General features: G+C 33.0%; 1 protein-coding gene across 2 annotated transcripts in view; it reads left to right on the forward strand.

The window, feature by feature from the left end:
• Gabrg1 (gamma-aminobutyric acid type A receptor subunit gamma1) overlaps positions 1 to 27,708 on the forward strand; it is a 65,264-nt gene that overhangs the window by 12,092 nt on the left and 25,464 nt on the right. For both annotated transcript variants that reach the window (XM_074042328.1, XM_074042329.1), the window contains 2 exons: positions 5,471 to 5,619; positions 19,477 to 19,544. In XM_074042328.1, the coding sequence (XP_073898429.1) occupies positions 5,471 to 5,619; positions 19,477 to 19,544 (217 nt within the window). The remainder of the gene's footprint in view (positions 1 to 5,470; positions 5,620 to 19,476; positions 19,545 to 27,708) is intronic.

A 27,708-nucleotide genomic window follows, 5' to 3' on the forward strand; every position in this document is an offset into this window, starting at 1 on the left:
TTCATTGGTTTTTCTCTCATACATATGGGAGCAAGAAGTAGCAATTGTCTTTTTACTTCTAATGAAATATACAAATGGTCTCATTCATCCATTTCATTTGTAATTGTACCATTTTTTCAAACTATGGGGGAGAAGATCTACCAATATTCCTTTAGGATTTATTCAAATTCCTTAGGCAGCTCATTAAGCTGCTTGGGCTTGCTAGTCTGATTTCTAAGTAGATTGATGAGAGCAGTTGCCTCATGTGTCAGAATCAGAACACTTGCAGTCACTTTTATCTCAACTATATACAGGGTGACTATATAATTTATCATCCAACCTAGGCCATTTTGGGAGTGAAAAAGTCTTATTAAAATCACTCCAGAGCAACAGGTGTAAACCAATACTGTTCTAAGAAAACTTCAATGAATATTTATCTTATGCATGAAAAATGGTTTTTATCAATTGTCTTTCATGAGGCATATGGTTTCCTATAGTGATAAAGATGGCTTCTCTTTATGATTGTATGGCATAGTAGGCCTTATCTTTACTTAAAGCATCTATTATCAGTTCAAAACCCTTGTTATATAAAAGAAGAGTAATACAGACATTAAAGTACTTTTTACATTCAATAATTTCTTATGTCATCAGAAATTTGTATATTGTGTTAAAATAACAGCTAAGACAAAAAGGAAAAATATATATGTGACTCAAAAACTTTCTTTAGTAAGTACTTACAGGTTACAATTCAAGACTGTAGAGGCAGAAGGCTTTGAGAAACATGAAAAGAAGGGATTAACATGTAAATAAATTTTAAGAGAAATGTCTAGGAAAGGTACATAAGAGAAGAGGGTTGTAGACTTGAAGAAAGAAAGCTTTGAGAAAGCTTTGTGTAAAAACAGATGTCTGCCACTATGAAAGTACATAGGGGAGAGGAAGTTTAAGTCAGAAATCTCAGAGTGCAGTGCCCTTGTAAGAATGTGGTGACTGGACCAGTGGGTCTTCCAGAGCAAGTTGCCCTTTATGAGAGGCCCTAGGCAGTCAGAAATGGGTGTTCACTCATGTTCAGTTACTGCTTGAAAGCAGCCTGGGGCAGTGTGAGACTGTACAGAGTTGATGCTGGTTCTCATCATTGGCATCTGGGCAGGCAGGCAACCAAGGATCTCTGGCCAGAGAACTGAGCAACAAATTTTCGGGGTTGCCATGATAATTTTCTTGACAAAGTATAACGTTCTGCCTCTCACTGTAAATTTATTTTTTATAATTAGAAATTCATTTCAGAGTACTTTCTGGTATATATGAAAAGGCAGTTCTTTTTTAGGGAGGCATTCTTGTCAAATCACCTCCTTTCCATGTATTTTTTTAATTTTTTTAATTTTTTTATTATTATTGCATACAAGGCTTGGGTCATTTCTCTCCCTTGCCCCCACCCCCTCCCTCTTTCCATGTATTTCTATGAATACAGAAAGATCGTAGGCTACTACTGACATACAGACAAATTAACTTTCTATAGTTCCACTTAGGTAGAATATTAAGAGTACATGTTATTTTGTTTTCCAATCAAGAATTTTAAGCCATTTTAGGTCCAGATGATGATGGAAATAAAATTGATTTACATTATTTTTCAGATAATATTAAATAAGAACATAATTTCACATTTTTACAGACTTTTTTGTGGTACTAGGGATTGCACTCAAGTCCTGAACATATTAGGCAAGTGCTCAAGCACTTTACTACTGACCTACACACATGCCCATCCTTATTTACAGATTCTACACTGCCATCAATTGAATGGTGTGGGTACATTTCATAATGGGAACGTATTGATATTTACTGAAACAGTCTTGTTGCTTAAAAACTGTGTTATCCAAGATGCTCACTACTGCTGAATGGATTAAGAAAATGTGGTACCTATATACAACAGAATTCTATTCAGCCACAAAGAAAATGAAATTTTGTTTGCAGGTAAATGGATGGAACTGGAGAACATTATCTTCAGTGAAGTTAGCCAGGTTTAGAAGGTCAAAGGCCACATGCTTTCTCTCACATGCAGAATATAGACCTAACACAAATACAATACTATGAAAAACACTAAGGGGAGGTCACAACTACAGGGGGAGGATAAAAGAAGGAAGTTAAGGTGAAAATGGTTGATTTATTTCCTATACCAGAATGAATATTGAATTTTTAAACTGGCTGAAATAACCATAAAAAGGGATTAAAGTAGAAAGAAGAAAAACAGAGGAAATTAACCAAATTGGGCTATAATACATATATATATGGACATGCCACAAGGAAATTCCCTGTGTACCTATCTTAAACAAGCAAAAATGTCATTTCTTTGTCCTTTCTTTTGCAAAATCAGGGACAGGATGGTGGAACAGGCTCTGCCTGGGGAGTTGATACTAATGTGAGGTAGGGGGAGGTAGGAAAGGGGTGTAACAGGGTGAATATGATGCAAATGGTGTGTACACATGAATGTAAATGGAAAAAAAAGATACCTGTTGAAACGATTTCTTGAGTGGAGGGGGGGAGGAATAAAGGAGAATGGTGGAGAGGTGAATTCAAGTATGACATATTTGCTATATGTGAGAACCTTTGTAAATACCACAATTTACCCTACCTAGCACAACAATAAAATAAAATGAAGAAAAAACAAAAACTGTACTATCATATAATACCATGGTAGCCATTGTTGTGTATGATCTTTTACTACATCATTTGTTTGAATATTGTCAGAACCCCAGCTCTACCATCTTAGCAATGCTTCCTTGGTCAAGTTAATAACTTTTCACAGATTGCTTGCTAATTTGTAAGTAGTAGAATATAGTCAAAGGGAAATAGCATGGGCCCTGTGAATTAGCCTCAGATGGAAGCAGGGAGACTTCTTGAGGTTGTGTAAAAAGTACATTCAATTCAAATTACTCAAATTATACCTTCATTCCTTCTAGGGAACTACAATTGTTTGTTCTTATTTTGATTAGCATATAATAGTTGTACAGGGGATACATTGTGACATTTACATGTATGCTTACAATTCACCCCCTCCATCCTTTTCCTCATCCTCCCTCCCTCCTTCTTAGAACAGTTTTTACAGATTTCATTGTTTTGTTTTCTACATGACTACAAAACACATCTACCATATTAGCCCTCCTTCACCCTCTTCTTTTGCCCTCTCCCCTTCCTGGAGGTCCTGATACTGTTCTATCTTCCTGTCCTTCATTTGTTTAATGTGTATATTGATTGTTAAAAGGGGTCTCACATTGGTATTTCAGACATGGATATATTATTGTTTTCTCAAATACTAAATGAAAATCAAATAGGCCATGTTGAAGCTATTAGTAGGGATATAATAGGTCAAGCTGTGGGAACAAACTACTCCCAAACTTCAGTAGCTTAACCGCCTAGATGTTTATTTCTCCTTCAGGCTACATGTCCATTGTAGTACAACTGTGGCCTGTCCATGTCATCTTCACTCTGGGAGTAAAGTAATGAAGTAGTTTTGAGTGTGATTGGTCTTCAAGCAGAAGGACAAGAGAAAAATGGTAAACTTAAATTACACTGACCATTTTGCTTCATAGTGAAACATGTCACTTAGTTTCCAGAAGCCAAAGTCAATAATGGTCACACCTGAGGTCAACAGGACAGGGATGTCACAATCTTCCTGCAGAAAAGAATCCAACAGGTCACATAATCAAGTCAGAAGTTATTAGTTTGAGAAGTACAATTCCTGGACAGGAAGAAAAGAGACATTGAGAAAAATAATACATCTCATTATCTGTTGATAATAACTATCAATAGAAACATTGTGAAGATGAAGTAAGAAAGTACATTGCTTAAAATTAAGCTTCAATTTACTACATTACTACTTGTGTTAGTCAGTTTGATGCACTGTTAAATACCTGATAAAGAGAACGGATTTATGTGGCTTCAGCGTTTTTGAGGTGTCAGTTGGCTGACCCCACTGAACCAGTAACAACACAATACATCATGGTGGGGAGTGCATGACTAAGCAAATGCTTACTTCATGGCAGTCTGGACATAAAGAAAAGAAAAGAAGACAATGCAGTCTCACAATGCTTGACAGAGGTCAACACGAGAAGGGGATCAAGAACCAGAGTAAAGATCAGTTAGAGATGAATCAACCTGGGTTGTAACACATTTGTACATGAAAGCAATGCTAGGAATCTCTCTGTATAGCTGTCCTTATCTCAACTAGCAAAAATGCTATGTCTTTCTTATTATTGCTTATTTCTACTCTTCAACGGAACTGGAGAAAAGCGCAGAACAGGTTCTGCCTGGAGGAGGGGGGACAGGAGGGAGAAATGACCCAAACAATATATGCACACATGAATAAATGAATAATAATAAAAAAGGGGGGCATGGCCTTGACTTCCTCCTACTAGGCTCCACTTTTAAAAGGTTCCACCACCTCTCAGGAGCTCTATGGGCTTCTGATCAAGAATAACATATGGACTTTTGAAGGACATTTAAGATCTGGACTACAGTAACATCAATTAATGATAAAAGAGAGGGCCTGCATTTGTTATGTTTATCTCCAAAGCAAAAAAGACTTAATGGATAGTGTGCAAAGACATATTAAAGATGTTAACATAAACTATCTTTTAACCCAATATAGTACAGTTTTGCTTGTTTTTACCAGTGTATTACCATTAGAGACTAGGGATGTTTTACTAAGTCTGGGATAATTTTCCTCACCTGAGGGTAGGGGTACTTATGTGTTGTAATAAAGAAAATTTTGATTCCTTAATTAATTGTGTGTGTGTGTATGTGTTTGTGTGTTTGGAATGTTTCTACTACAATTCAGAATTAAGTTGAATCTTTGTACTTGTAAAGAACATGCAGTTTAATATATTTTACTAGGCTATTGTATGTTTTCTTATGCTTCTTCACCTTTTAATTTTTATCATTGGGTATGGCAATTTAGGGTCACCACATATGGCTGTGCAGATTGTGTGCTACATAGTTCTAGGGAGTACCATTCATATTTTTGGTCCATGATCTGTTCATGATTTTTTATTGGTTTATATTAAATTATACATTATAAATGGTTTCAACATGACATTCTGCCCATCTATATAATGAATTTGATCGTAGTCACCCCTCTATTACTCTTTCTTATCTCCCTGTCTCCTTCTCTTTTCTCCCTCCCTGGTAGCTCTCCTTTTCTGTTCATAACTTTGTTCTTTTCTCCCCCAGGTTCCTCATATTGTAATGGAAGTTTAGGGAGCAGTTACTTTATTATTTTAATATTTCACATTACTTTGTAACAAATTTTCATTTTTGAGTATTATTTTATCAGGATAGTTCACACAATAACGACAATAGTCTTATTGGAAGTAACAATTTTTAAACATTATTTGTCCAATTTTATTGCTCCCTCATGCACTTTTAATAATATTAAACTAATTTTTGTATATACAATTTGATTAAGCTCTCAGTTATCCATTTTTTTCTTTCAATTATTTAGTGTTGATAAAGCAGATGATGAAGATGATGAGGATTTAACAGTGAACAAAACATGGGTATTGGCACCAAAAATTCATGAAGGAGATATAACACAAATTCTCAACTCGCTGCTACAAGGCTATGACAATAAACTTCGTCCAGATATTGGAGGTAAATCTGAGTTTATCATCCTGGGATTTTGATGACAATGAAAACTGTATTCACCAGTGCTATTTTCATCATTTATCTTTGATTCTTTGAGTATCTGATGTTGAGTATGAGGATCATTAGTTAGAATGGTCACTGTCTTTGAGAAGTTCACAGTCCAAGGTAAAGGAGAAAAACATAAATATTTTTAATGTAAAACATTTTTAAAACTACTACAAAAAGTATTACTGCAGAGTTTTGATAAAACTTCCTGAAAGGCTAAAAAAGGAAATAAGTGAAAAGCGAAAGTTTTAGTTTCGTGCCAATATCAGACTATTTTAATTAGCATAGGATTGTAAGTCATGATGATCTAATTAGTGGGAGTAATTAACTTTGTACAAGACTGTTACTTTTATTCCCTTGGAATTGTTTATAAATTTTATAGTATAAACATATAATTGCAATAACTTGTAATTTTCCCACAATGTCTCAAAAATTAACAAAGATTTTCATTGAAATTGCATTAAACCTATAATTTTAATTGGATTAAATCTATTAATTTTACCATATCAGATTCCTAAACATTATGTATTTCTCTATTTTATTTTTCCATAAAGATATGCTATAAGTTTTGTCAGATTTAATTCTAATTTTAGAGTTTTTGATACAAGAATAAATGGATGTTTTCAAAAAAGGTGTTTTCTAATTTCTTATTTTTAATATATATAAATACAATATGAGTTTGCCTATTTGTTCTCAAAATCCTTGCTAAGTTTAACTGTTCACTATTAGATTCCTCTGAATTTTTATACAGCGGAAATTTTATAAGGACAATAGTTTTTTTGTGCAAATAATGGATGTTTTACTTGCTTATTTCCCAAATTATACATTTTTATGCCATATTGCTTTGGGGAGGACTAGGGAATGATGCTGACCATCTAGGCTTGTTGCTGATATTAGCAAAACAATTCATGTTTTGGTATGGTGTTTGCTCTGAGCTTTTATTTTTTCTTTTATTAAGATGCTCTGTTGATTACCTTCTCTTTTTATTTTGCTAGGATTCTTTTTATTCACTAATATTGTAAACATGTATGTGCATGTCAAAACAAACATATACACTATAGTTAGATAATATTTATTGCATAGATAGCTTAAAACATAAGCCAAATATTCATTCCATCAGCAAATGCTGCTTGACTGATAGAGTAACTTTTAAAATCATCACTAAATTCAGTGTGATAAACTTTTTGTCATGAAATATACTTCATCTGTACTCTCTTGTTCATTTGTTTATTTGCTCACTTATTTGCCCCAGTATAGATATTTTTTCATTTTATGATTTATAACTCATTATTATAACTATGAATAATGCTATATCTACATTAATGAAAGACATTGCTGGTCATTTTCTCTACTATTTCAGTTTTGGAATCAAGATTTCACTAATATCTATGAACAAGTTATGTTTTTCCTCCATTTTCATCTCTGAGTTTATTTACGATGGGTGGTATTTCTTTCCTAACATTTGAAAGGATCCTTTGGGACAGTACTGTTGGCCTATAGTTTGCTTTTTGGAAAAGATTTATAGCAGTTTAATATTTTGAATAGCTGTAAGTATATGCAAACTTTCTATTCTTTCAGTTTAATAAGTTAAACTTTGAAAGAATTTAACATAAAAATTTCAAATGTGCTAATATTAAATTGTTTTATGATATATTTTGTGACATTTTAATGTTTTTAGAATCTAAGCTCTTTTCTCTTTGTTATTACTTTTATGAATAATCTGTTACTTCATTTAGCTCTTTTCTCTTTGTTATTACTTTTATGAATAATCTGTTACTTCATTTATGGAACAATCTTAAAAAACTTTAAAAAAATCTTATTAGTATTATCATAGAATCAAACTTTGGTTTTGTCAAACAATTTCATAATATTTGGCATATTATATTGACCTATTTTCCTTAGGTTTTATTTGATCTTTTCATAAATTATTTGAATCATTTCATCTCAAGTTAAATTTTAGACTTATTAAAATAGTATCATATACATGGAATTCTAATAATCCCTTAATGGTAACAGCATAACCACAAAATACTTAAATCAAGAAAATAATATTCATACAATGTTGTTAGCTGATATATAGGTCTTCCGTTAATGCCGCTTTCTGTCCTTTTGTTTCGCTTCAAATGTCCATCTGAGATCACACATTACATTTTCTTCTCATGTCTCTCTTTGCTCTCTGATCTGGTGTACTTTCTCAGTTTTTTGTTTCTGTCATGACCTCAATAGTTTTAGAGTACTGAGCAGTTGAGTGTCATTCGATTTGAGTTTGTCTGAGGCTCTGACCACCCTTTCAGTATATTATAGCAGGAGGCACATGATATCGCTACATCTTACTACTTGTGATGTTAACATGATCATGTGGCTAAGCATGGATTTCTTCCAGAATAATGAACTGAAATTTTCTTATTTTTCCTTTTTTTGATTAATTAACATGTTTGAAAGAGAGACTATGAGGCTTGCGAGCATTTCTCAGCACACTATTCTTATCCTAGTATCTTTCAATTATTGTTATCTGTGACCATCACAGGTAAGACTACTGTGACTACTTGCCCAAGACTCAAGATTAGCATCATTTTTTCTCTGATTATTAACTGCAATTGTAACATAAAAAAGAGCTGCACCTTCACCTCCATTTACACTTACTTGTATGAGTATAGATTATAGACATGTTTTATAATTTATAAATCATTATCATTTTTATTTTATAAAGCAATATAAAAGATTTAACCACTGGTACCTGTTATAATTTGGGGCCTATGTTCTTGCACATATTCTAATTATTTTCTAAACTCATGTTTGCCATCTAGCACATCACAAATTCCAGGCTCATCTTGAGTCAGAACAAGAATTCACTATTTCTCCAATGGGACGTAGTTCTTTTTACTTTATCTTGTCTTTTTAGAATGGCACATATATATATGTGGGATATTATCATGGTTCTTATGATCAGAATTATAGGCAAAATTATAGTCCATGGAATGTCTCTAATTTACCTTCTACCTTGTTCCCATTCCCATAATGAGCTAACTAAGACCATTGGTTTCTACTTAATCTTTTCTGTACTTATTTGCCCAGATGAGAAGATACAAGTGTGTTTCCTTATATATTTTTTAATTTATGCAAAAGATAGTTTAGTATGGATTTCTTTATTTTGGTGTTTTTCATTTAGATCTTGTCTTTTAGTTTTAAAGCCTGCTTTGTAATCTATCATGGAATTATACTTTAATTTATTTAGCCATTCTTCCATATATATCTGGTTCCCATTGTTTGCAAGTATCAAAAATGCATCAATGAATAATCATGTGTATATATGTTCTTATGTCGTTCAACAAATTGTACTTGTTAATTTCTTTGACTTCATATTGCTGGGTCAAAATATATGTGCATATTTATTTTTGTTCAGTATTTATTGACAAATTCTTCTCCAGAAGAGTTATGCCATTTTAAATTCCTGCCAATAATGTATGAGAATACCTGTTTACCTATAGTTTCAACATTATGACATAGTGTTTTGCCTTAACTGTTAGTTTTGGCAATCCTGAAAGACCAGAAGTAGTATTTCATTGCCATTTCTTTTTCTCTAATTACATGTAAGATACTATGTTTATTATATGTTTAAGGATCAATTTAATATAATTTTTGGAAATTTTCTGCTCATACTTATTTCCTATTTTCCATTGGATGTTTGAGGACTTACCCTCAATTTAAAAGAGTTTTATGCACTTAGTTGAATAATAGCCTCCAAAAAAGATATACTCATGTTCTAATCCCCAAAACCTGTGAATATTACCTCATTTGGAAAGATGGTTTTTGAAGATACAGTGGAATTAAGAGGCTTCATATAAGGATATCACTGTAATTACATAGTAGGCTTTGAATCCAATGACAGGAATCCTTATAAGAGAGAGATAGAGAAGAGATGAAACAGAGGGTGGACCACAGTGAAATCAGATCATCTCAATAACTAGAAACTGGAATGGACCAGGAATAGATTCTTCCTCAGAGTCTTCAGATTTAATGTAGCCTGGTGACATCTTGATTGTGACTTTGGACCATCCAGAACTGTGAAAGACAAATTAGTTATATTAAGCTATCATGTTTGTGGTAATTTTCACCACTAGCTCTAGGAAACTAATTCTGGAAGACTAGTTCTTATTCTGTGATATTTGGGGCAAATATTTTCTGACAGTTTTTCAGTTGCCATTTGGCTTTGTTTATGGTGGGTTTTTGTTTGTATTTTTTCTTTATTATTTATTAAGATTTTTTAATATCTCATTGTTTGGGAACATTGAATCATATTAGAAAGTCTTTCCCTTTACTGAAATTAAAGAGGAATGCATCCATGTTTATATCTGATATTTGTATGGATTTATTTATTTATTGTATTTTGCTCCCAGATTTATAAGGAGTCTGTTCTCATCTGAATCTTATTTTATCTTTTCCTAATGACTATGATGTTAATTAGCATTATTGATTGAAAAGTCATTCTTTGCCTAATAATTTGAGATGTGAACCTTATATATTACATTTCATATACTTTTATTTCCTCCCTTTGTGTTTACTCTCACTATCTGATTTATTTTTCTATTTATGTGTCACCATACTCTATCAGATGTAGAAGTTCAATGCTATACTAATGCAAAAACGTATCTTTTAATCTTTTAAGGCCACTATCACCTCATAGTTTTATTTTGTTTTAGTTTTCCTTAGCAGTATGTTATCTGGCTCTTCTTGCATGTTTGTTTTAATATATCAACTTTATTATAAACAAATTTAGCCTCACAAAGGAGCTTGATATTTTTATTGAAATTGTGTTAAATTTGTAAATCAACTTTGGAAGACCTGACATCTTTATAACACTGAGTTATCTAATATAAGAACAAGGAGCTGTTTTTCCATTTCTTCATATTTATTTTGTGCTCTTCAGAAGTGTTTAAAAGATTTATTTGTATAGATTTCAAACATTTCTTAATCTTAACCATTATTTTTTCTGATGTAAGTAATGTTTTCTTGTCTATAATTTTAAGGACTATTGATTCATGAATGCTCATTTTATGTCTTGCTATGTATTGATTTTTAATTTTTAGATTATTCATTAATTTTCTGAAATTTCAAATGTGCTATCATTGCATATATTGGTAATTTTATTTTTCCTTAACAATTTATATGCCATTAATTGCTATCTCTCCTAATAACATTCACTATTATCCAACTTCCTGATATTTTCTGATTTCTCACAAAATATAATATTTATGCAATAGTTTCACAACTTTTTTTAATGTTAAAATTTTCATCATTTTTGTGTTGTTGTTGTTGTTTATCTCTACCACGGGGGATTTTACCCAGGGCTTTCTGCTTGCTGGACAAGCACTCTCCCAGTGGAGTTACATCCCTAGTCCTTTGGTGTTTCTTTTGCTTTTGTCTTACTAAATTTGCTGGGACAGGTTTATGAGTTCACCATCCTCTTGTCTCCACCTACAAGGAGCTGAGATTGCAGACATGAACCTGGCTTAACATTAGTCTTTTATTATTGAAGTTTTTCTTTCTTGAGTATAATTTTCAAAGCTAAAAACGATTCTTTTATTGACTGTATCCTTGAAGGAGACATTGGCTGGATACAAAGCTGTTGGATCAGGCTTTCTTTCAGTGAGTTTTCTATTTAATCAGCTATTTCACTGGTGACTTGCTGTGTGTTATTTTTGAGAAACCCTGATGCCTGCCCAATTCTTTGGCCCTTGTAGTTAATTTAATCTTTGCTTTTTCCTGAAGGCCTTTGAGATTTCTGTTTGCCTTTCAAATGAATAGTTTTGCTAATGTATGTCCGAGTTGTTCAGTATGTGTAAGCATTTTTTCCAAATACCTGATGATTCTTTCCATAGTGTGATTTCAATTTTCTATCAGAAAGATTCATATACATACTTACTCATTTATTTATTTTGCACCATAGATTTGACTATTAGTTCTACTCCATTCTATTAACTTTCTTCATGGATTCCAGTGATAAGCATGTGAACCATGCTTTGCCTGTGTTGTATTTTCACAACTTGCTCTCTTGCTCTCTCTCTCAGAGAGAGGCTTATATTCTCTGGATTTTATCCCTAAATGTTACTGATTTTGTAGTATATTGGTTGTTGGTCACCCTGTAATTTTGTCTTTTTCTTCCATTTCTTCCCTAAGTGCCATCGTTTCTGTATTCAATTCTACCTCTCTGTTTGGGCGGGGTAGAAGGATGCATGTGTTCCTATTGCTTAGTTTATGAAGTTTTTAAAAGTGTTTTTGCTTATCCCTATATGCTTATTTGAATGAATTCAATTGTTTGGAGTATTCTCTACAGATTTCTATTGCTTAGGGTTTTTTGTGGGGTGGGAAGAAGGAAGGGGGTTCCACAGTTGGTTAGTGTCAAATCTTGATTTCTTGTTTAGTAACAACTCCTTTTCTATTCATTTTGTGTGGTTAATAGGTGTTTCATCAGATTCTTAGTTCACCATAAACTCTTGTCATGATATCAAAGCCCATATTCCATGAATGGATTTAGTGACTGTGGTGGTGATATTTGCTTTGTGGTGGGGAGAGGATTATATAATTTCCAATTTATTGGTTCCTTTTTTTTTCTTGCAGGAGCATTAAATCTCCTCTTTTGCTTCTTTTCTCCTTAAGCATCCAATTTCCAAAAGCACATTTCTCTTTATGACATTTGTCTGTAACTACAAACAATTTGTTTTGAAGATTACTCTTTTGTATCACATGTTTATGGATTTCTTTCCTCTCAGTACTTGTTCTGGTCCCATAACATATTTTTAAAAATTTTCAGACTGGTGCTACATTTCTTGTCTTTGGTGTTCCTTTTAGATCCATCTCAGCTCTGAATTCCTTCTCTCTTCTCTATACCTTATTTCAGTCTGGTGGCTGACCAAAAAGTGGTAGTGCAAAATAGAGGAGAGAGTATGTTCAACAGATGTCTTATCAGAATTTGCTCTCTCTGCAAATTTTAATTTTAAGGTCATTTTGAAATTTGAACATTCTCTATCTTTTGTGTAATTCTATTTTTCCCTTTTTGTTTTCTATACTTTTTTGAAGGAAATACTAGGATATGCAAATATAGAAATTGCATATAAATTTCCTTAACCACTGCATTAGCCATATGTAATTTATCCTTTTGCAATTTCTTCTTGGACATATGAGTCGTTAAGTAAATATTGCTTAATTTAAAAAATTATGCTGTGTTATAGATATTTTTATTATTTTAACTCCATCCTGGTGAAAGAACATGCCCTGTAAAACTTCTCTTTCTCTTAAGGAATAGTCATTGTGATGTCTTGACTGATAACTTCAGGTTTGTACCAGAAACCTCTTTCCCTTAAGACCCAGATACCTCTGAAAGAGCTGAAATCTCTCGGTGTTATCTTAAATGCTTGCAGCTGTTTATATTCAGTTTGTCAGCATCGCATTATACACATACAGGATTTAGGAATTAGCAAATGCCTTGAGGTGAATTTGTATGTAGAATGTTGAATTAACATTCCTTTATTACAGGGAAATCCTAACTGTATTGACAGCCTTTACTTCACTTTTCTCTCCTGTCCAAAAAGATAGTTGCAAACTGTGATATGGGCTTGGTGTTTTCTTTGTTGGAAGATGTTTAATCATAAATTCAATCTCTCTAATAACTACAGGCTTTCTTTAATCAGATTTTCTTTTACTTCTTTTATCAGTATTATTAACTTGTAACATTGTTTTCATTTGGAAAAATCTTAACTATATTTCTTTAGACTTCTTCCTAATATATGGGTTATTTTTAAATGGGTCATTTAATTTGTAAGTGTTTTTGGATTTTGGAATATCTCTTGAATACCATTATTTCTATTTAACCTTTCTGTGGTCATTATTTCAACCTTATATAAACCTGATACAGCGATCAAAATCAGAAAGATAATATTGATATATTACGATCATACAGAGCCTAGTTTCTCATTCTCCCAATAATACATCTATAGTCTAAGGATCCAATTCAGAACAATTCCTTACTTGTTTTTCTTTGTGAGTGAGTTAGAAAATATGTAGGGAAAAATAATAGAAATAGTACACAAAATCTTTCAGAAAAAAAGATATTCCCAATGTATTTCACAAAATCAACATAGTCAGTCATAATCCTTATGACTAAAGCAGACCGAAACAAGAAAACAACTTGACTAATAGCTCTCTAAATGCATCTGTTGGCATATTAAAAGAATAATCTGAAGATGGAGTTGGCTCCTTGAAGGAGCTTTCATACAAGCTTCATAAAGCTTTGAGCACGGTTTGGTGATAATAATCTATATATGGAGAAAGTCTAGAAGAAGACACAAAAACAATCATCGTGTGAGAATGCTCAGGAGAGTTGATTTCATCCTTTCTTGGAACTATACCTATAACATTTGCAGACAAAAAAACATTTGGTTTCATGAAATTATTTTTAAATCAAAATAAAAGTCACAAACCTAAAGAAAAGCAATGTCTCTGATAACTAAAATTTCTGTATCAGTTGCACTGTTTACTTAATTTTAATGACTGTTTTGGAACAGTAAGAAAAAATTGTAAAACATTTTTTTACCAAGATTATAGTTTTTGATTGACCTAAATTATTATTATTTTTTATTTGGTTATTCTTTTGGTGGAACAAGGGTTTGAACTCAAAGTCTTGTGCTAGCTCAAAAGGAAAACTTGAGAAAGGCACCCAGCCTCTTTTTGTTTGTTTGTTTTAGTTACTTTTCCAATAGAGTCTCATGTCTTTGCCTGGGGAGGCCTGGGCAGTGATCCTCTTATATATGCCTCCCAGGTGACTATATGAGAGGCACATTCCGACACGCTCAGTTCTTCTTCTTTTCTTTTTATTTTTGTTTTGTTGAGATGAGGATTTTAGGAACTATTTTGCCTGGGATGGCTTTGAACTTAGATTCTCCTGATCTGAGCCTCTGAGTAGGTGGGATGATAGGCACTGGCCACTAACCAGCCATTGGTTGAAATGGGGTCTCCAATGAGACACTGGTACTCAGCTGACTTAAATTAATAGACAAGAGTGACCAAAAGTTGCATAATTTGCTAAGATTAATTGTGGAGAAAATAAATTTTCATTTATTTATTCATTTATTTATATGTGCATAAATTGTTTGGATCATCTCTCCCCTCTGCCCCCACCCTCTCCCTTTTCCTCACCCCCCTTGCTTCCAGGCAGAACCTGTTTTACCCTCTTCTCCAATTTTGTTGAAGATAAGACATAAGCAATAATAAGAAAGACATAGCATTTTTGCTAGTTGAGATAAGGGTAGCTATACAGAGGGATTCTTAGCACTGCTTCCATGCACATGTGTGTTACAACCCGAATTAGTTCATCTCTATCAGACCTCTTCACTACTTCCTGGTCACCTTCCCATAGTGACCTTTGTCAGTTTAGGATTACTATATTAGCTCCTCTACAGTGGGCACATCAAACACTTTCAAGTTTTGGGTTTCCTACCTTTCCCTATTCCTCCCATATGTGTTCTACCTTAGTGTGTGCCCCATGTCCAATAATATTGCTACATTTGTTTTAGGTCTAAAGTCTGCATATGAGGGAGAACATACGATTTTTGGCCTTCTGAGCCTGGCTAACTTCACTTAACATGAGTTCTCCATTTCCATCCATTTACTTGAGAATGACAAGATTTCATTCTTCTTTATGGCTGAGTAAAATTCCATTGTGTATAAATATCACATTTTCTTAGTCCATTCATCAGTAGTGGGGTATCTTGGCTGTTTCCATACCTTGAGTGTTGTGAATAGTGCTGCAATGAAAATGAGTGTGCAGGTGCCTATAGAATAACCTGAGTCGCATTCCTTTGGGTATATCCCTAGGAGTAGGATTGCTGAATCAAATGGCAGATCTATGTTTAGTTTTTTAAGAAGCCTCCACAATGTTTTCCAAAGTGGTTGTACTACCTTACATTTCCACCAGCAGTGTATGAGGGTTCATTTTTCCCTGAATCCTCACCAACATTTGGTGGTGGTGGTGTTTTTGATAATAGCTATTCTAACAGGGATAAAATGGAATCTTAGTGTGGTTTTGATTTGCATTTCCTTTATGGCCAGAGATGGTGAGCAAATTTTCATATGATTTTGTCCATTTGGATTTCTTCCTTAGAAAAAGTTCTGTTTAATTCAGTTGCCCACTTCTTTATTGGTTCATTGATTGGGGGTTTTTGAGCTCCCTGTATATTCTGGTTATCAGCCCTTTGTCTGATGTATAGTTGGCAAATATTTTCTCCCATTCTGTGGGTGGTCTCTTCAGTTTAGAGTCCATTTCGTTTGTTGTGCCAAAGCTTTTTAATTTCATGTAGTCCCATTTGTCCATCCTTTCTCTTAGTTGCTAGGCTGCTTAAACTCCATTGTAGTTTATATTTTATGATAAATAGACCAATTTTCAACCTATAGAGTTGGTTTTCCTCAGTTTTGCCTTAGCTCCCAATAAATTGATATGGACATATTATTGATCTCACTGTTGTCTTTTAAATTTTTTTCTATTTTGCTTCCCCTTCCTATTCTGTGGATGTTCAAGTTGTCCTGAACTTCTTTTCTTTATATATACTCACTTCCACAGGGAATTTATCTACTTATATTCTGGTGGTGTACTTAAAGCAAAGTATTTAGAATCACAGCACAGAAAGAGGCTTTGCCAGAATAATTCAATGTCATCTGTACCTGCTTTTTATGTATAAAAAATGTAATTTTCCATGGCAGTACATGGGTTTCTTATTTACTGTTAGACTACCACAAGGAAAGGTCTTTGATCTCTGTGTGTACTGATGAATTAAACATAATTTGTGCCTGCTTTCAAGACATCATTTAATGAGCCTGGAATGACAACTTCCTTTTAGTTGTATTTTTCTGTTTTTGAATTGAAATTTGATGTTTTTTTTTCTGAACATTATGAAATCCTGCAATGTACATATTTGGTCTCAGAAAATCATAGTGATAAGAAAGAATATTTTCTCAATTTCCATGGAGCTTTCATTTTAAGTAGTTTTACCCCTAATTATTATTTATAGCATAAGTCATTCAAAGTGGTGAGTCAATATTGAGTCATTGCAGATTCCTTTTGTTTTTCTTTTAATTTATATATTTTGAAGAATATAATCACTAGCTTTCATTTCAAAATTAAGCTGAAATATTTTACTTTAAGGTTAATTCTTCCTCCTCATTTAGGGCTGCATATTAAAGAAACACATCAAACACCATCAATCCAAAGTTAGAAAACAGCAAATAACACAAAAATTTCAGAGTTTAAATATATATATAATATAAAATGATTGTTAAATGAATATCTTTATCAAAAGGAATGTTCTATCTTGAACTCACTGACTATATTCTTTTGCTGCATTCCAGGTGCTGTTAGGTTGTGTTAATCATGAACCCCATTGCCACCAATAACCATTTCTTGTGCCCTAATGCCAGAGTTAATATTTTCTAAAAATATATAACTTCATCTTCTAATCAGCTAAGAAATATTGGTAGCAGGAAATTAGGACAACTGACTCATATCTAACAATATCTTTGTTTTAAATATGACAAACATACCCTGTAAATAAAATTGCACTCTGGAATCATTTATTACTCACTGTGGACGGTACTCAGAATGAAGTATTGTGCATTAGGAACAGGGGCTCAGTATTTGTTGATTTATCAGTGTAACTGAACAATCTAATTATGTAAGAATGGTATGTTGTTTATACCAGCCATAATTGCTTATAACTGTTAATAAATATATTTATAGATGGAGCTACAGAACTTATTGTATTGCTGTTAATTAGCTTTCATAAAATTTACGCTGTAAATCTAGCTGCAATTAGCATAATTATGTATTTATTGCTTGCAGTTTATTACTAGTCAGAAGTAAATGGAAAACAATTAAAGCAACACATCTCAGAAGTCATCACCCAAAGTTAAATTGCAAAATCTTCTATAAATCATTTCACCTACTTTTATTTAAGACGTCTAATTGAGGATAACAGCTGAATTGCCTCTCCATGTGTTACATCAATCTGAAAACTTATAGTTTTCTATAATGAAACTACTTCTAACAAAATTTTATTTTTTTCTGGTTAATAAAGCATAGATAACAAGTAATATAATTTTTGTATGTAGAAAACAACCAAAAATACCAAATATGCAAATTTTGAATTTTTCCTACCAGTAATTTTTTTAATTGGTAAGAAAAGCATAAATATTGTTTTAATGTTTGTACACACTGTTTTGCAAAATGTCCAAAACTTTCCATTGAGATTTGGTAGCTGGGAGGCTCCGCTAGACTGGAAATGCCACAAAAAGAAGACTGGTGCTGGAAAGATATATGCACAGGTAGATTTGGCCATGTATTAGAGGAGAAAATACCACCTTCTGTGCCAATCAAAACCTCTGAATTATGCTCAATATATACCAGGTCAGAAATGGAAACCAGGTAAAGATTAAAAAGGAACTGAGCAAACCTGACTAAAATCACGCTACAATAGCAGAGAAACTTTCACAGGTGATAAACCCTCTGGGAGACATGATAGATTTTTCTTCTTGAAATGTTTGCCTTCTTCTGTCTACCTTGTAACTACCTTACACCTGTTTCACAACAAGAATTTGCTGAAAATAAAAATAAATCCTTTATATGTTGTTTGGTTATATCGATGAGGGGAGTAAAAGAAACTAGATGAAAATATTTTCATAGCAAGCAGAAAAACAAATGGGTATTAATTGCCATTAATCTGGTAGATTTCATGAAAGGCATCTAAAAACCTCATTAAAGGGATAGAAGTCTTACAAGGAATAAGGAAGCCTACATCACCATCAGATATGGTACTATTGTGGATAATTGTTAATTATATCATTTGATTAACATTAAAAACACTGTTCACAGTGCTACACATATTGATAGAATATAAAAATATTTCATGTACTGTTTAAAGACTAATTGGAAAAACATTAATGGTTGCATATAAAACATAGCATGTTTATAGATGTCAATAGAGGCATCTATAGAATAGTCTGTGAGAAGTAAGTGATGCCTTACACTGGAACTAACTATTGTTAGTTTAAAGAAATATTATTAGCCAGGAACAAAGGAGGTAAGCACAGATATTTACTAATTTCCTTATATGAATCAGACCTGGATGTAGTTTCTTAAATATTATCTCCTTTAATGCTGATAAGTATACCGGTAGTTGCAGTGTGGGCTAGAACTGGCTCATGCTGGCTCACAGTAGACCTTATTATGTATTGACCCAATTCTGTTTTCTGTGACTTTACATTGCTATCAGAATGTCTATCAGCCACTGTGGGAGTGTCCACAACTTGGAAATCAGCAGAAGTTACAAATAAGGGCTCTTTTCCCCTCCCTCTGAGAAGACAGTTGTTAAACTTTTATCACAATATAACTTATAAACATGAAGTAGAATTATATCATATTTAGCCTCTAAAATGATTCTAAGCCTAAAACTTTATAACTGAAAACAAATTGTCTAAAAATATTTTATTGAATTAGATCCTTTACTTTAGGTGGATGATTTAGACATTTGTAATATGTTTTGTTTGTGCCCTTGAATTTTTTTACTTAAAAACATTAATTTAGGTATGTGATTGAGTCACAAACTGAAAAGGTTTTGTGTTTTTGCAATGGACTGTGTTTATCATTTTATAATATATCTTATGCTGGAAATAGTAAAATATTAGGAGTTATTAACATTTATTTAAAGGTAAGATTTTTTTTTGAAACAATGTCTGATGATGTCCTTGACCATTCTCCGTGTTGGTACCTTGCAGTGAGGCCCACTGTAATAGAAACTGATGTTTATGTAAACAGCATTGGACCTGTTGACCCTATAAACATGGTGAGTAAGGATATTAAAATACAGAGTCTTGAGCATATGCCTTCACAATGCAATGAGTATGCGAATGATTTATGGCAGCTGATTCTGAATGAAATCAAGTCAACATGTGCAGTTCCTCTGTGCTAAGTATTAGAAATTGTAAGTAAAATATCCCTCATCTAAGAATTGGTTACCTGCTAGTCCAATAAACTATATCTGATAGGATAATATAAGGACTTATTAGGACATAAGTAATCATCATTTGGCCCATCAAGAGTGGGTCACTGAAGAAAAATGGAAAAAATTTATCAAAATGCCTGAGAAAAAAATTGTTGGTCTGAGATGGGAAGGATATTGTTTTCAGAGAAAGAAACATGCATTGCCACAGAAGGTGAACTTTCTGAAGTAATCAGATGAACTTCCATTAATTCCATACTAGTGAAATATAAAGTGCAAGGTAAGAAACTGAGGCTGAAGGGACACTTAGGGCCCTTTTCAGGATGCCTGATCATAATGGGCAGACTATGCATTGTGTACTATTGAGTTGTTTTCCTTTTTTTTAAATTTCCTTTGTTCATATGTGCATACAATGATTGGGTCATTACTCCCCCCTTTCTTCCCCTCTTTCTCCCCACCCCCTCCCTCTCACCCCCACCCCCTCGCTTCCAAGCAGATACTGTTTTTCCCTTATCTCTAATTTTGTTGAAGATAGAGTATAAGCAATAATAAAGAGGACCAGCGGTTTTTGCTAGTTGAGGTAAGGATAGCTATATAGGGAGATTCCTAGTTTTGTTTCCATATACATATGTGTTACTTTCCAAGTTGATTCTTCTAGAACTAACCTTTTCTCTAATTCCTAGTCCCCTTCTCCTATTGGCCTCTGTTGCTTTAAAGTTTCTGCATTAGTTCCTATGCACTGAAGACATCAAATGCTATCTTTTTTTTGTGGGGGCGGGGGTTACCTACCTATCCTCATACCTCCCTTGTATAGATGAGACAAATGACCAGAAGCTTTCCATGAGAGAATGTTATGGGTAGGTATATATATTTAACACATCAATAGTATAGAAGATGGATGTAAGAGATCAAGATCAAGCTTAGGGAGACCTAGCAGCTTGTTGCATTAACCTGGTCGGTAGATTTCCAAGGCCTTTTACTAGTGTATGAATACTTAAACTGGAGAAGACAATGGCACATATAAGTCATGCAAGGTGAATTTTTCAGAATTTGGTAAGTCATTGGTTGCACATAGGTTGACTTCAAGTTTTAAATTGGAGAGACTTCACATATGGTAGTCATCACTTGAGATAGAGATAATGAGCATATGTATCTCCAATGCCCAGGGTGCATTCAGGAAGAGCTGCCCGGCAGTGATTTGTCCTGTATACCTGCTTTTCAGCAATGATGTTAAGGCTGGATATATACATAGATTCAGGAAAGGAAAGGAGGAAAGCAGTGTATAATGTATCTTAAAACCTCAAGAATATGTGAGATGCAGATCCAAAGATTATTCAATTAAGATTAAGAATAACATGGGCCTAAGGGCCAAATGATATAAGGAAATCAATTTATACAAAATCCAGGGGCAAAAAGGGAAGTGTGGGAGAGGGGTATACTCAAGAAAGTGAGAGGGACAGAAGAAGGAGGACAAAACTGAGGGATTATAAAGGAAAAAGAAAGAGGTGATAACAAATTTCAAATATGCATAGAATCAATAAGAAATGGGTTAAATTGGGCCACTGACATTAGCGATTAAGTGATGTCGATTATTTCTGTAAGATGTAATACAGTGGAACAGTGAAGATAGGGTAGGAAGAAGAGATGAATTGAACATCATCATCCATCCTCAAAATTGCACCCATATCCAAACTTCTTGCTACATAACCCTGAAGACATTCACAGACCATGCAGGGATAGTCATGCAATCAGACATTGGCTTGAGGGTGCTAGGGAGTAAGTAAGAATGCAGACGTAATTTTGTGAACTGCTAATTTTACAAATTTGGCCTAGAAGTGTTTGGAATAAAAATATAGGGATAGACAAAATACAGACAGGAGGAATAAGTGCTAGTGCTCTATAATGCTATAGGATGACTATGTTTACAGCAATTTTTATATACTTCATAAAAAACTGGAAGAGTCAGCTTAAAGTTTTAAAATACAAAATGATACCAAGGTAAAAATGCTAATTGCTCTGATTTGATCATTACAAATTGTATAGAATAAAATTGTATTAATACTGTAGTCTATAAATATATACAATTTTATGTGGCATAACACTTCGTTTTCTAAAAAAATCTGAGAGTAGAGAAGCTACATAGAAAGAATATGAAAAACAAGGGAAAACAAGTAAATATGAGAGAATTTCAAAGTAGGGTCATTGAGGATGGAAAATGGTATCCATGCATTATCTTTTGTACACAGAAATAATAGTATCTTATTACTATTTGAAGAATATAATTTATAGGAACAATATAACTAAAAGACATTTTAAAAATGTTCATCATAAAGTTCTATTGTAAACTCTGATCACCTCATTCACTAGGGTTACCACAACAAAGTACCAAAGATTGTGAGGTTGAAGCACTAGAAGTTCATTCTCACAATTGTGGGGGCTAGAAGTCCATGTCCAAGGTGTTGACTAATTTGGTATCTTCATATGCCTCACTCATTGGCTTGCAGATGGTCACCTTCCTGTGTCCTCACATAGTTTTACCTCTGTGCTTACTGATCCCTGGTGTCTCTTTGTGTATTGAAATTTTCTCTTCTTATTCAAGTCAAATTGAGTTAAGGCTCACCCTAAAGCCCTCATTTTAACCAATAACTTCTTAAACACTCCTATATCCAAATACAGTCACAGTCTTAGGTATTGTGCATTAGGACTTCAACATAGGAATTTGGGAAGTAACACAATTCAGTCCATAATTCTCTAAAATTTTCTAGTTTTCTTTCTTACTTGACTTATTCAATATTATGAATCAAATCATCTCTTTATTACAAGATTTATACCTATAGAACCATCATAAAATACCTAACTCTTGCTTGTGTCTTCTTATTCCTGTAGTATTACAGCAAACACTCAGTTTGTTTCTTTCTCAACATCATGTTTACATGACACACATTAACTTTCACAGCTGTCTACACTGATTGCTTTAGTAACACAATTTTTGGCCATAGTTGAGACCTTTGTTACCTTAATGTAAATGAATATAAACCAGCTGTGAATAAATTGATTTTGAGGGGATAATGGGATGTCTCCATGGGCTGGCCAAGAAGTTAAGACTTAACTATGGACTAACACTCAGGGAAAGATACCTTACAACCAAATTTTTGTCAGAAATTAGCAATAAACCTCTGCATGAAGGGGATAAAAAGCTTTCACATGAAGAGTGGAGAAAACAGGAATGAGTATCAGACATTAACAACACATCTGAGGGTCCAAAACTTGAGATAGTAAATGAATCAGCAAGTTTGGCAAGAAAATGAAGCCCAAACAGTGCCAACTGAAATAAAAGGAGGAGAAAGTATCAAAGTGACTGTTAGGATCAGCTGTGCCCCAAACAAGTTCCTATACAAGCAATTGATTTTTGTAAAGAGAAGACAGTTTAAATAGATGTTGTAAAAATGTTAAAACTTTAACACTTTGCAAATATCAGATTTCATAAGGTGATGTATTACTAAAATGTTAATTTTTCTCTTCACAAAAATCTTATAATATTCTTTTTCTATGTAACCAGTGCTAGAAGATGATAAGCCTGTTGAATACATGGAGTTTACCTTTTCCTGAATTACATAATTTTGTTTGAGATTTTGTTCTCAATTTTCCTGAATTTGAACTAAAATGTAATCATTAATCCAGTTTTCAATTGCACTTTTTAATCACAAATTACTAATCATTTAGATTCATCATTATCAAACCAGTTCATTATGTATTGTTTAGTTATTAGCAGAGTATAGTGATATTCATTTCTATTAAGATAGTCTGGGGTCTACAATTTTTTGACATTTAAACATGATCACATTGGATTTTGAAAGTAAATGATCTCTTCCTGTAATGTGAAAGCAGACCCCATTCTCCAACAGCCAAACCTTTGCATGAATAGTGACACTTTATCACTATATTTACTTCTGAATATCACCAAGTCAATTACAGACAGTGTAGGATGAACCATTTAAGGGGTGGTCATTAAAGATGAAATATATAAAATGACCTTGAAATTCATTACAGATTAAAAAAGAATTATTTCTAACTATTTCTAAAATATCCATTTGTGCAAGTATGCATTTGTATTTTTATCTGCATATTCCTAGTAAATTACAAGAAAAAGAAAAATGAAATGAAGAGAAATGGGGACAAGCACAGTGACTTACACCTATAATTTCATCTACTTGGAAGGCAGAGATCAGGAGGATTTCAGTTCGAGGCCACCCCAGGCCTGGGAGGAAAACACAAGAACCTACCTAAAAAAAGAACTAAAACTAAAAGTTCTGGGGGCATGACAAGTGTTAGAGTGTGTATCTATGAGGCATGTGGCTCTGAGTTCAAACTCTAGTGTAAGACAGAGCGGAGCATAATAGGATTCAAAGCTGTATTAGTGTATGCCAACAATTTAACATGATGGTTACCAACAAACTTCAATGATGATCTTTCACTATAAACAGTTCATGGTGGTAAAGTTTTAGTTTTCCCAGTGGGGCAAATTATGTACTTGTAACCTTGGACAGTAATAAGTTTTTTAAAAGGTAATTAATGAAACCGCTGTTGAAACTAGTGGTACTAAGACATGATAAAAATTCTATGGGAGAGTTGATGGTGTTTATTAAGGAGCAAAATGTCATACTAGGGATTAATTAATAAGAAGCTTATTGAAGAGGCTGTTTTAACAAGGAAATGCAGGAACATTAAAATTTACTTTTCATAAAATGAACAAAATTGCTTTGAAAGTGATTGTAATCAAGCAAAGGAACTTGAGTGTAATTAAGCAAGCAAGCAGGTAGGCTTGTTTTTTTCCTTCCCATTAATTACTCACACAATTTATGCAATTGGATAAAAAATTAATGTATTAATTAAAATTAGTTTTTTAGTTAGAAAAATTTTACTTTGTTTTAAACGTCTACATAAATGCAATTCTGTAGATTACTGATACCACCTAAAACATCACTACACAATAGGATATAATGCTTTTCTTTATTTCAGGGTTAGATGAATAAATAGTTTCAATGCTGGAGTCCACATCAAGAAATAAGATATGCAATTGAATGAATGAGTCATTTGAAAAGTAGATCATGTCTTTACTATTGAATTTTGATAATTGATAGAATGAATAACAGTATGCATAAGGAAGACTGGACAAGACAATAACTTGGAAGGGTGTTTCAATTTTATGTATGAGTTAGTTAAAATAGTTGGTTAAAACTATCTTAAATGTAAGTAGAAGAATATATGCCATCAGAATTGAAGGCAAGAAAATCTTACTACACTAGAATTAAGATAGAATACAGTATTTTTAGCCTCTTAGCTTTGTAGGTACTCTTTTGAGTACATGTCTCATCCTTAGTAGCTTACTTTCTGACTAGCAAGTGCAATATTCAAGGGTTATAGCAATTCTTCAAGTCAATTGGATCAATGGGAGGTCTAGAAAACTGAGGATGATATTAGGAATACCTAACAAGAGGCTGCAGGTTAAGATTAGCAAATACAAACAGTTATAACCAGAAATTCCAGATATGACTTGGACCTGATTTACTTGTAGCAACTGCTAACTTTTATATAGTACAATATTAAGAGACTACCAACACAAGGATTTTGAAAGAAAGGAAAAAAGAGAAACACCTTATTAAAAGCTAGTCGTGAGTAAGAACTTGGATCACATTTGCAGAGCTTAATTCGTGTCATTTTGATTGCAAGAGTGACATGTCACACAGTCCTAGAATTCAGTTCTGTTCTACCAGCTAGAAACTTTGGCCTTGGTAATAAAGATAGGGCTGACAAAGGATGTATTATGAGGAGGATAATTCAAAAAGGATCTGAGCAAACAGTAGCTATACAGCAAAGAAATTCTTTGCCAGAGAGGACTACAAGGGTCAGCAGTACCAACACTGAGTGAATTTAGCAAATGAAGAAAATGAATGTGCTCTGGCTAGTATAGAAATATTTAAGAAAAGTGACACTTTTTACACTACTTTTCCCGGAAAAGAAAAATCCAGGATAACTTTTAAACAAAAATATGGATAGAACTATAAGTCATAAACATTATTTATTATTGAATGGAAATAAATTTTTTTCTTAATAGTAGTTTTTATTTTCCATTCAGTTTAAGTGAAATGTCCAAGTATCAAGAGTGTGGTGTGTGTGTGTGTGTGTGTGTGTGTGTGTGTGTGTGTGTGTGTTTAGGAGAGGGAGTATATTTAAATAAGCTATTTGAAAATATTGAAAACTGAATTTCAGATCTTTTTTATTTTGTTTTACCAGAGTCATTTTGATTATACACTTGCCAGACATACATCATTAGTTTAAGCATTCTAAGCATATTAAGAAAGCTGCTATATATTTCTTCTATTGCAAGGAACAGTATAGGTCATGTAACTGGTTCTAATACTCTGTAGGTTTATTTCCCTCTTTCTCTTTTCCTCTTTCTCACCTTTTCCTCTTTCCCTCCCTCTGTTTTTATTCCTGCTGCTAGATTTAAGGAGATAAAACCTTAGGCATAGGTTTTACATAACAAAGAAAAAGGTTGTGTTCCTTTTACTGCATTAACAGGAAAGAATCACCCTTGCCAGTTACAACTCAAAGAATTACTAACAGCAAAAGCACCACACAGACAAGATAAATTTTCCCTGTCTAGAAAACTGACCTGCATATGCAGTAGGAGGGGAAGAGAAAGATTTTAGACTTCTTGATTGTGACAAATTTATAGTATTTGAATTAGTGCAATTAGCCTTTAAAATTTTAAGTTTATTTCCTTGGTTTTTATAATATTTGAAAGCCTGTCACCATAATTTTAATGTCATTATTTCTGCAGGTTATATTAACTTTTCTTTTGTCACTTGATGAAAGTGTATTTCTTTTCACAGATCATATTTTAAAACAATATAAAATTCAGATCCTTTTTATTTAACAATAGCACAGATAAAATTAAAAATTAGAAACAAATGATACTTACTTTTAACTCTGTGCTTCTTTGATCCAATATGCTAATTGCCCTTTAATAAGAAGTCATTCTTCACATTATGCAATTAAATTAGGGCTGGTGAAGTGGCTCAAGTGGTAAGAGTGCCTGGCTTGTCTAGAAGCATGAAGATCTGTGAGTTCAAACTCCAGTACTGCCAAAAAAAAGAAAAAAATTAAGTTTAACCTGTATTAAAATTTTTCAAAATTATTTAATTTTTTATTTAAACAAGTATGTTTTATTTTTATGCCATGCTTTTTGGTCATATTTGTCACTTATAGTGTGGCAATTTGTGAATTGATTTCTAAGTTGGGAAAAATAAGGCCCCATTCTTCCAAAGAAGCTTAAAACCTCAGGGAAGATGGCAAAAAAAGTATTAACTAAACTAATATAAGAGGAGAATGGCTAGGAAAAAAATCTGTATATGAATCAGTACAGATTAAACTGTAAATGGTGACCTTAATGCTGTTTATATAAGAAATTTTGAGAAAAATAGTGTTTTACTTTATTATAAAAGAAATGCATCTTCAATATGGAAAATAGGAATTCAGTTTAGGTGAGAGAAAAAGTAGAAAATATCCTGAAATAGTCAGTGTTTAATACTGTTAATTCCTTTCTACATAAGTTTATAAGCATTGTTTTACCAAATGTTATATGCTAAAAACATAAAATTTTGTATATCATTGTGATAATATAGTATCCTAATCTATTTAACAATTCATTACTTAACACTTGAATGTTTTCATTTGTTACCATTAAGAATCAGGGTGCCATTAAATTAAAGAATACTAATTCTTCCTAGTCTACACACCTTAATCCTATAATAGATCTTTAGTTTGGCAAATGTCTATTTTTAATCTAATAATACTTTTAAAGGTAGAATACCAAGTTCATTACAATTTTGAATCTTTATTTGTTAGTATATACTGATTGGGCCTGTACAGCATGATAATTCAGGCCTCTGGCTAGTTTTGAGAAGGAGAGTTCTAGCAGAGGGAAGGTCTATTTGCTTCTCAT

Source organism: Castor canadensis, chromosome 9, assembly GCF_047511655.1.
Source record: "Castor canadensis chromosome 9, mCasCan1.hap1v2, whole genome shotgun sequence".
Taxonomy (NCBI): domain Eukaryota; kingdom Metazoa; phylum Chordata; class Mammalia; order Rodentia; family Castoridae; genus Castor; species Castor canadensis.